At 41.9% G+C, this 11,152-nt stretch overlaps 1 protein-coding gene across 2 annotated transcripts; it reads left to right on the plus strand.

Annotated features, from left to right (window-relative positions):
* Positions 1-298: 298 nt before the first annotated feature.
* Positions 299-10,683, plus strand: DECR1 (2,4-dienoyl-CoA reductase 1). 2 transcript variants are annotated; one of them, XM_082233675.1, is made up of 10 exons: positions 299-428; positions 2,513-2,700; positions 4,589-4,646; positions 4,777-4,863; positions 6,302-6,449; positions 6,710-6,809; positions 8,206-8,278; positions 9,413-9,559; positions 9,958-10,020; positions 10,463-10,683. In XM_082233675.1, exons 1-10 carry the CDS (start codon positions 348-350, stop codon positions 10,520-10,522), a joined length of 1,005 nt encoding a protein of 334 aa, XP_082089801.1. In that variant the 5' UTR covers positions 299-347; the 3' UTR covers positions 10,523-10,683. The 2 variants fall into 2 exon arrangements, with proteins under 2 accessions (XP_082089801.1, XP_082089802.1); XM_082233676.1 differs by having other exon boundaries at positions 418-537.
* The last annotated feature ends 469 nt before the right edge of the window (positions 10,684-11,152 follow it).

An 11,152-nucleotide genomic window follows, 5' to 3' on the forward strand; every position in this document is an offset into this window, starting at 1 on the left:
TCAGTGGCCAAGAAAGACAGCTTTCCGCACGTGGTCAAAGGCACTCCTTCCTGCTCTCCATATGACTCCACTTCTGCGCCTGCTTGCTTGAAAAGGTTGGATTGCTGACTCGGGGCCTGGCAGCTCTAGATCAATTCAAGCTCATTGATAAATCTGCAGGCAATGAATACATCGGCGCAGTGGTCATTCAAGTTTTCCAAGAGGTGGGGCGTGGCCGAAGCGTGCGCGTTCCATCGAGCCCCGCCCTTCAGCTTCTCCTTCCATCTCTGATTGGACTTTGAGGGGCGGGGCAGGGGGCGGGGCTTAGAGGAACTCCCTCTTCGGACAGGACTCAGAAGTAGGGGAAGATGGCGTTGGCAGCGGTGCTGTGTGTGTCGGGCGGAGTGCGGGCCAGGCTAGTCCCGCGGCTGCTTCCTTCACCTGTACGGGTAAGGTGCTCTGTGCTGCGCCTGGATATGCATACACTGGAAATTTGCCGCACTTCCCGACGGGAATAAGTGGTGTAAAATTGCGAAACATCTGCCTTTAAGCTATACAGTATGTCTAAATTTGTTTATGCATCGGATGGAGGAGCAAATCTCCCGTTTACATAGAAAGACCACTCCTCTCCCTAGCTCTGCTAGTTTTCTGCTTGCAAGGCGCTGTGTGTATATGCAGGGGTGCCAACTTCAATAAAATGGGGGGGGGCAGGTAAGCCCCACCCCGCATACTCGATCACATGACATTACACACGCACACCTCACTTAAATGGGAATTACCCTCAAATTCTGCCCCTAAGAATTGACTAAGAATAGTGTGTGTATATCTATATATCTGTATCTTAATTATTTAACTAAAGGAAAAATGTCAAAAACAAAAGATAGGACAGCATAAAATGGGACAGCCTTTAAAGGTGCTGAAAAATGCGTTCATTCGCAGGATCATGCCAAGATTAATCCACTTATCAGCAGGTGTACCAGCAGCAGAGAATCTTAATGCCACCACTGCCATTCTGCAGTATTTATGGGGCAGGGTATCAGCTGCTCAGATTTTCATTCCAAAATTCCACAGTAGAAAAAGCTCCTTAAGCAGGCTGAAGCAGCTTTTTGGAACCCCCACCCCCCACCCTTGTGGCTAAATAGGAGGTTGCTTAACTGGCATTTGCTCAGTACTTTTCCAGAGTTCGGAGCTCATTGTAATGATCTCCATTGGTTTCAGTGGGAATTGTATCAATACTGAAGTCCACAGCATTTGAACAGTTTACTGAGCTCAGTTAAGAGGCTCATTGGCTAATCTAGAGCTGTTTGTTTGAAGCCTGTGCTCTAAATGGAGATAAGATCAGGCTGCAGGAATGTAAACTTTGAACCCGGTGTTTGAGAATGACAGTTTTCTTTTAAAAGTTGTTTTCTTAAGCTGTTATCAAATATGAGATGGCATGAATGTCCAGCACTCATTCAAATGGGCTAGGTAAGATTTTTTGTATTTGTTCATAGAGAGTTGGTATATAGTTAAGAGAGAAGCTCATTAGGCAAGCAACTCTCAGGTCAATTCTCCCCCTCCCACAGTATGGGGAATTGCTGGCAGGGCGAGTGCTGTTGTGTTCAAGTTCTGCTTGTGAGCTTCCCATGGGCCGATTGACCACTGTGAGAACAGATGGACTTTAGGCCTGATTCAGAAGGGCCTAATAAATAAATCAGATTTACTTTACAGAGTTGATATACTGTAGTTGTCGAGAATCTCTGCACCACAGCACTAATTAAACCCCCCAGGCTTCCTTACTTCAAACATCCCATGGGTGGGGTGACAGGGGGGAGATTAAGGATCTGGTCTGCTGGCCAGAGCCAATTCTTCACTCATGCTGTAAAGTTTACAATTAGATAATGCACATAAAGCAGGGGTCAGCAACCTTTTTCAGCTGTGGGCCGGTCCACTGTCCCTCAGACCATGTGGTGGGCTGGACTATATTATATATATTATACAGTGGTACCTCGGGTTACATACACTTCAGGTTACAGACTCCGCTAACCCAGAAATAGTGCTTCAGGTTAAGAACTTTGCTTCAGGATAAGAACAGAAATCGTGCTCTGGCGGTGCGGTGGCAGCAGGAGGCCCCATTAGCTAAAGTGGTGCTTCAGGTTAAGAACAGTTTCAGGTTAAGAACGGACCTCCGGAACGAATTAAGTACTTAACCTGAGGTACCACTTTATATGCCCTACAAATAACCCAGAGATGTGTTTTAAATAAAAGCACACATTCTACTCATATAAAAACACACTGATTCCCTGACTGTCCGCGGGCCACATTTAGAAGGCGATTGGGCCAGATCCGGCCCCTGGGCTTTAGTTTGCCTACCCACGACATAAAGTTTTCAACTTGTAAGTGCTATACACAGATGCTAAGTATTGCTATTGGTATTCACATCAATGGTGTTTTTTTAAAAAATAACTATATCCACAGTAGCTTTATAGCTGAGAATTATCTAGGTTTTATTAACCTGTAAAACATAGTAAATTGTCTTCTTTCCCTTTTTCAGCTTTTAAGCCATGGAACAAAAGTAATGTATCAAGCTGATCGTGCCTTCGCACCACTTCAGAAAGTGATGCTGCCATCAGATACTTTTCATGGCAAAGTGGCCTTTATCACAGGAGGTGGCACTGGCATTGGGAAAGGGATGACAGCTGCTCTTTCTGCTTTGGGAGCAGAGTGTGTTATAGCAAGCCGGTAAGAGCATCTATTCCATTTTGCATGATGTAGTCTTTTAAAATGGAGAGTACAGTTCTCAGTATGGAGTCCTCTGCACACTTACTTGGCACTAAGACCCGCTGAGCACAGGGAGGAAGCAAACACATTTAGGGTAGACGTGTTAGTCCTACTCAATGGCGCTAAGGTAACTTAGGCCCATTCATTTTAACTTTGTGGGATGCAACCCTAGGATTGCACAATGGATTCTTCTGGTTTTTTTAAGCAGTTAGGCAATATTTAAGAAATCCAAGTTCACTGAGCAGTGTGTTGTGAATTGACACTGAAGGACCATTCAGACAACCACACCAAGAATCAATAGTGGATTTTTGTTCTTTGGGGTCCTTTTGGGGGTGCCGTTTGTTTACCTAAATAAGTGTGACTGTGCCCCAAAACATGACTAAATTCATAAGAATGAGTTAGCTCCATTTTCCGCCCCTGTTTTAACCTTCACCTCCATGTCATCGCCTTCTCCCCTCTCTTTTTGTGCCACAACCCCACACCACCCCATGGTGACCTGCATCTTCTTATGTTGTTCAAAACTGAAAATTTTCCTCTCGGTGTGCTTTACCCAAATTTCTGCTGTTGTTTTTAAACATCCACTTTTCTGCTTTCAGTGTTTCTCCATTCTTGTTTGGTCAAACTTGTCTCTCTCTTCCGTTCCTCAGCTGCCTCATGTGAGAGAGATAGAGGATGTAAAACCCTCAGATATTCTGTTGTTTGAAGCTAGTTTACTGAAGCCTCTGCTGTTGTTTGAAACCACCATTTTCCTCTCTGTTATCTCCATCCCTGCTTGATTCAAATTCATGCCATCGTTTTAAACTACCACTTCTCCCCTCTCAGTGTCCTTCCCTTCTTGATTGTGCAGCCTGCCTTCTCTTTGGCTCCCACTCTAACTTCCTACAAATCCATTAGGCAATACAAATCCTCCAGTAAGGGCTGTGCAATGACATCCTTACATTTTTATGTGTACAGTGGACACTCGGGTTGCGAATGTGATCTGTGCGGGAGGCACATTTGCAACCTGCAGCATTCGCAACCCGCAGCGGAGCATCTGCGCATGCGCGGGTTGTGATTCGGTGCTTCTGCGCATGCGCAAAGCGTGATTTAGCGCTTCTGCACATGCACGACCGCCAAAACCCAGAAGTAACCCGTTCCGGTACTTCCGGGTTTCGGCACGTCCGTAACCTGAAAAAACGCAACCTGAAATGTCTGTAACCCGAGGTATGACTGTATAGGAAAATATTATATTAATGGTATAATATTGAGAGAGGCAAAACACTTCATCCAAACATGAACTTTTATTTGTAGGAACAAAAAGGAATTAAAATTATTTTTAAAATCGTAAAATCTTCATAGATGTTAAATGCTCCTGGGATATGGTGAAATGTAAGTAACATTTTACTCCTTTAAGGGTGCAGGTAAAATTCTGCCCTAAGTGTGACCCAGCCTCTTGGGTTTAAATTGAGCAGGGGGAGGGGGGACATGAATTTTGAGCCTCAGAAATAAAAGAGCAAGCACTAAGTGTATCTGCCGCCCCAATGAGAAACCTCTGGTTGTATTTAATAAGATGTTTCCACAACAGCAACTTCAGTCTGAAATAGAACTTACTGCGTTGCGTCCAATGTTAGTTCTACTCAGAGTACACCCACTGAAATGAATGAACATTAATAACTTAGATCCATTAATCTCAGTCAGTCTGCTGTGAATGGGACAAGCATTGGACAAGGCTCTTCATTGTCAGTCTGCCACAACACACATGGAATCACTGCTAAGCTTTTACCAAAACACTAAGAAAGAAACCCCAGAAGTTTGATGTACAGTATATGGCTGTAATGGAAACTCAACCATAATGTGTAATTATTTATAGGAAACTTGATGTATTGAAACAAACAGCAGAAGAAATTTCTTCTAAAACGGGAAATAAGGTATTGTTAAATAACAAATGTTATTAATGGTGCATTCAGTCATGGGATTTTATGCATGTAAGAATATATTTAATTCTTTCTTTTTCTCTTCTGCTGCTGGTAGTGGTATTGATAATAGTTTATTACACAGGTCCACGCAGTTCAGTGTGATGTGAGAGATCCAGCATCTGTTAGCAATGCAATTTCTCAATTAATTGAAGTGGCTGGACATCCCAGTGTGAGTATCCTAATTCAAAATTTTAATTAATCATTACTGGAAAAATCCAACCCAGAGTGCATTTAAAAAAACCAACAACTTCTAAATGTAAGCAAGCTAATGAATTGAAAAGGATTCTGAAAGAATTTTCAAAAGTAAACGTTCAGTTGAATCTACCCATAGAACAAAATCCATGGGAATAGGTCACAGCAGTATTTTGAGGAAGCTGTGGACTTTAACTGCCTGGTGTCGACATGACCTTGATGTCACTGGGATGGGCACCAGTGTGTACACACGAACCCCCAGCCTCTCCCACATCCCAGTGAGGACTGAGTGACCATACAGTGCTTACTGACAGTTGTGAAGGCAAATAGATTGGACTATCCTGGAAGAAGGTGTGGCTGGTTGCCTGAAGCTCCACATGAGAGCACTCACAGCTTCAATATTTTGCTGCAGCTCCAACTTGCATCACAAAGCTGTCGGAATTAGCTTGTTAAAAGTTTTGAAAGCGGTGGATAGGAGATTTATTTTTCGTTAATGGAGGGTTCCACTGCTCTAATATACTTCTTACTGGCCAAAGGGCAGTTAGATAAAGTCACCATCTCTTTTTTCGTGTCTTGTGAGTTAAACTCAAGAGGACAAGTGTGGTTGACTGGTGTTGCTTGCTTGGTTGGAACACATACTGGAATTGATGCGAAAGCTTTTAAAACCAAAATGAAAAAATTCCTTCCAGTAGCACCTTAAAGACCAACTAAGTTTGTTCTTGGTATGAGCTTTCGTGTGCATGCACACTTCTTCAGATACCATGCACACAAAAGCTCATACCAAGAACTAACTTAGTTGGTCTTTAAGGTGCTACTGGAAGGAATTTTTTTATTTTGACTATGGCAGACCAACACAGCTACCTATCTGTAACTAAAACCAAAATGGTTACTTGGTTTTTCTCTGCGCTGCTGATTTTTGCTTTTGCCAAAGGTTCTGGTAGGTTATACTGACTTGGAGTGTGTGTACCTTTCAGCCAAACCATGGCTCAGCACACATGAACCAAGATATGGTTTCCTGGACTGAAATTGTCACCTGAAGCATTGCACCCCCAGTCCTCCTGCTGCCTCCCTAGCTGATGTTAAGCCACAGTTTGGATTAGCATTACATCTGAACCTAGGCTTGTAGTTTGTCTTGCTCCAGACAAACCACGAGCCCTAGTTCAGTTCTAGCACAGAGGCAAACCATGCCTTAGCCCCAAGCAGTGGGGTGGCAGCATGACCAGGGAATGAGCAGTATGGCTCTGATCTTCCCTCCAGGAACCTGCACTCTTGTCATTTGTGCTAAACCATGTGTGAACTGGGCCACTCTGTTTTTATGTAAAAATTCTCCTGGAATTTCTGAAACCACACCAACTATCTTAAATGTGCAGAAGACCGATTTCAGCAAATATTTAAGCTTTCTTTCTCCCTTTCAGGTTATAATAAATAATGCAGCTGGAAATTTTGTATCTCCTTCTGAACGTCTTTCTCCAAATGCATGGAGGACAATCACAGATATTGTTCTTAACGGTACTGCCTATATAACTCTGGGAATAGGAAAAGAACTTATTAAAGCTCGAAAAGGTAAATTGAGATTGACAGAGCTTGTCCTTTTCTTGCTGAATATCATTTTGGACAAGAAATAGATTTTTTTGGGGGTGGAGCCTTCTTAGAACCCTGAAAACCTCAAGGTTTATTTTCATAGAAGTAGAGAATTATAGAGTCCAATCTCCACTGTCTCTCTGTCTCTCTCCTTTATTGATTTCACCTGTTTTAGGAGACTGATAATTTGGAAAGGAGAGCAATATGTATAATTAATTTTTAAAAAACCTTGCATCTTCCAGGAGCAGCCTTTCTAGCCATCACCACAATTTATGCAGAAAGTGGGTCGGGGTTTGTGTCGCCAAGCGCTTCTGCCAAAGCCGGCGTTGAAGGCCTGTGCAAGTAAGTAATCTGTCAGCACTTGTCCCCCTCATTTTTCTTTAAAAAAACACTCCCTCTTAAGGCTGAAATAGACCAACCCAAAAGAGACAAAATTGGAGCGAGAAGCGGCTGTTTGCCATTGTGGTGGGTTCAAAAAATTCATATTTCATTGGGTTTTTACTTTATTTTAACAAATCACATACCATTTAACCACAGTACAGTGGTACCTCGGGTTAAGTACTTAATTCGTTCTAGAGGTCAGTTCTTAACCTGAAACTGTACTTAACCTGAAGCACCACTTTAGCTAATGGGACCTCCTGCTGCGGCTGCGCCACTGGAGCACAAATTCTGTTCTGATCCTGAAGCACAGTTCTTAACCTGAAGCACTATTTCTGGGTTAGCGGAGTCTGTAACCTGAAGCATATGTAACCTGAAGCGTATGTAACCCAAGGTACCACTGTAACCTCAAAATGTTTTACAAGGAATACAATACAAAAAAGGCTAACAGTGGTTAGAACTATAAAATCAGGCTTCAGTTAAAATGCCTGCTGGATTAAACTAATTATTCAGTAGGTGCCGGAAGTTCAAATCCGAATGGCTTCATATAGATGTTAAACAGCATTGTGGACAAGATTGTACCCTGCTGTAGATCATAGTACAAGGACCGTGGTGCTGAAGCAGTCTCCCATTGTTGCTTTCTGGACATGGCCCCGTAGGTATGGTAGGATAAAATATTAACCCCAATACCCATTCTGCCTAGGAAGTCCAAGAGGATACTGGATCAAAGGTATCAAAAGCAGCCAAATGACCAGAGTCGCATTCCAGCTGTCGAATGCATTCCCCAAACTGTGCTTGAATCAGAGGCAGACTTTCGCCTTTCAGTGCCCTGTGCAAGAACAAAAAATCGATTCCCCCTGCCTCTTGCCTTCTGTTCTGCTCAGTTCACCAGACCATAGCTGTGTTGCCCAGCAGCGCCCCTTAGGCTCAGCACCCAGTGCAGCAGAACCAGTCCTAAATCTGCCTCTGCTTGAACTATGATTAAAACAGATCCACGTGATTCATAATCTACAGGAATTCCTGCATTATCCTCAGTGGACGTAGCCCACAAACAGGGTAGGGTTACAGCACAGAAGGGCAACCTTTGCCCTAGGGGCAACCTTACTTCATGTTACCCCAACACTCGCTGAAGCTGCTTCATTTGTCTATCTCATCAGAGTTCCTTCTTTCCTATTCACTTCCTCCTTATTTCGCCACGATTTTTGGAAAATGTTTTTCCCCTCTATATGTATAATTCTTCTCCATTGGGAAGGGACCTATGAACAGAAAACCTAGTGTGCAAGCCCAGATACATTTTTATTTTTACTTCTAATCCTCTTTATATGCCAAATACTTACAAAGTTTCTTAATGAATTTCTAGGTCTCTTGCAGCGGAATGGGGTAAATATGGCATGAGATTCAATGTGATTCAACCAGGCCCAATAAAGACTAAGGTATATGATCATGTTTTGTAGACATTAAAGAACTGGCCGAGACATCAGATTGACTTTAGTGACTGGGTCTCTGAGCCCAATTTCAGTTCTACCTGAGACAGATCTCATAGCTGCCTTGAGCACCATTTTGTGAAAAGGAGAGGTGCAAATAAATACTGGTTTAAATAGAACTTGGAAGCACATATAATCATTATCCACCTTCATTCTCTTTTTTTTAAAAAAACAACTTTGTACAATTATATACCACTTCATCAAAGGCCACATGACAGTTTACAATGTAGCATAATAAATAAAACATAATAGGTAAAAAAAAGGTAAAGGACCCTTGGACGGTTAAGTCCAGTCAAAGGCGACTATGGGGTCGCAGCGCTCATCTCGCTTTCAGGCCAAGGGAGCCGGCGTTTGTCCACAGACAGGTTTCCGGGTCATGTGGCCAGCATGATTAAACTGCTTCTGGCGCAACGGAACACCATGACGGAAACCAGAGTGAACAGAAACACCATTTACCTTCCCACCACAGTGGTACCTATTTATCTACTTGCACTGGTGTGCTTTTGAACTGCTAAGTTGTCAGGAGTTGGTGCAAAGCAATGGGAGCTCACCCCATCACAGGGATTTGAACCACCAACCTTTTGATCGGAAAGCCCAAGAGGCTCAGTGGTTTAGACCACAGCGGCACCCACGTCCCGAAATAGAACATAATAAACAACATATGTCAATAAGTAATATAACATATTTACAATTCAAAAAATAAAATTATCCTATAGATGCAATTTATAATAATAAATACTTATTAACATAGATAATCTCATGGCATAAATTATTATCTACTTACCCCAGTTATTATCTAACTTACACGTTATACATATCTAACATAGGTTTTTTGTGTTGTTGTTTTTCTGGCTCATTAAGGAGTATTTTTCTGCGGTATATGGTTGCCTGGGCAAAATGTATGACATTTAGTGTTTCAGTAGATACAAGTCTACTAGAGTTACCCACATTATTTCCCCAGTTGACACTTGCTTGATCTGTGCTACACAGTCAGTTTACCCATGATTGTTAAGTATAAAACTTTTTCAGATGGCCTCTAGCAGAGTTCCGAAATCAATAGTTTCTCTCGATAATTTTCTTCAGGGAGCTTTCAGCCGTTTGGACCCAGAAGGTGTGTTTGAGAAAGAACTGCTCAAGAGAATTCCTTGTGGGCGTCTGGGAACAATAGAAGAGATTGCCAATCTTGCCACCTACCTCTGTAGTGATTATGCAAGTTGGATTAACGGAGCAGTAAGTTATGATTCTAGTTGCTAGGGGTGCCCGAAGCTCATTGGTACTGATGCTAGAATATTGTGACCCAGAAGCCATTTCCACCTGGTCCCATTAGAGGGGGCTAAATGCTTTCTTTGGGGCTAGACAAGCTCCATGCAAATTCATTGGGAATTTGACTTCTTTAAGAATTATTTGCGGCTTTAGTTGATGGAAAAAGCAGTTTGTGCATATTCTAGCATAACTAGTTCTGTTGAATGATGCTTTCCATTTTGTTTTTACTAAATAGAAAACATTAATGACTTAAAAGTACTTTATTTGGCCATACTAGGCTTCCTTAGCATATTGGTTCAACTGAAACCAGTTCAGATTATTGTTGGGAGTGGCTTAATGGGGGAAAATGTGCTTTAATCTTGCAGGTCATTAGAATGGATGGTGGTGAATATGTCTCTATGGCTGGAGAGTTTAATCACCTAACTAAGGTAATAAATTGCAAGTCGGATCGGCAAAAAAAAAATGTTGCAGCATGATCTGTGCCTTTTTGAAATTGTCTCTCTGCCTTCCAATGTCACCAAACAATGCTCAGTTTTCATTGGGCAGTTTTTTCAGGGTGTTTGTGTCTTCACTATTTTTCCCCCTTTAATGAAGTTTGTAAGCCCACCCCCACCCTCACCCTTCTAATACCTCCCCTCTTGTGCATGGATCATGTTGTTTTGGTGATGTGTAAGCACTGGCACTCACACCTGAACATCAGAAATGTAGAAAATTATATGTTTAGGGTTCAATCCCGCCAAAAGTAAGCTTTTAATCACGTTCATTTCAATGGGGAAAGATGTTTGATTGTGCCCATTATGTCTGCATAAAACTCAAAGACGGAAAAAAACCTGTAGTATCTCATCTAAAATGTTTTATTTTCTATGCTAGGTTACCAGTGAAGAATGGAATAAGATGGAAGAAATGATAAGGAAAACAAAAGGCTCATAACTTTCTTTCAAACTATATTTTTTATATAGAAATTCAAGCATTATAAATTTCACTAATGTTGGTATTAATTGACTGACTTTTATACATTTTCAAGGCTGAACAATTTTAATTTACATACAGCACAATATTAAATGCTTTTAAAATAAGCATCATAACAGAAATGGATCAGTAAGGTGTGGTTTCATTTGGGGGGCTGGTTTGGTATGTGATATTAAAAAAAACAAAAAAACCCTTTGTTTAGCATGCCAGTTTAGAATGAGGCCTCGTATCTTGCCTGAATTTTGGTTTTAGAGTTTGAAGTCAAGCAATTGCGTCAAGGAGTTCTGCATCTCAGGAGAAACTTCAGTTATTATCAGGCAACTACGTATATGAGTAGGGGAGAGACAGCAGTTCATCCCACCCACAACTCCCTATATTTGTGGCAATATGGCAATATTGTGAGAATATGGTCATCATCTGATCTGTGACCCTGAGATGCAGTGATATCATGGAACGATTGTTGAGGTGACTGCATCAGTAATCAAATGCAGTGGTACCTCGGGTTACAGACACTTCAGGTTACAGACGCTTCAGGTTACAGACTCCGCTAACCCAGAAATAGTACCTCAGGTTAAGAACTTTGCTTCAGGA

Source organism: Podarcis vaucheri, assembly GCF_965113315.1.
Source record: "Podarcis vaucheri genome assembly, chromosome: 8".
NCBI lineage: Eukaryota > Metazoa > Chordata > Lepidosauria > Squamata > Lacertidae > Podarcis > Podarcis vaucheri.

Excerpts from the sequence above, each read along its gene's own strand:
- DECR1 (XM_082233675.1), top strand. The coding sequence starts at position 348 with ATGGCGTTGGCAGCGGTGCTGTGTGTGTCGGGCGGAGTGCGGGCCAGG. Across the intron at positions 4,864-6,301 it reads AAGTGGCTGGACATCCCAGT|GTTATAATAAATAATGCAGC; the intron begins GTGAGTATCCTA and ends TCTCCCTTTCAG. Across the intron at positions 6,450-6,709 it reads ACTTATTAAAGCTCGAAAAG|GAGCAGCCTTTCTAGCCATC; the intron begins GTAAATTGAGAT and ends TGCATCTTCCAG.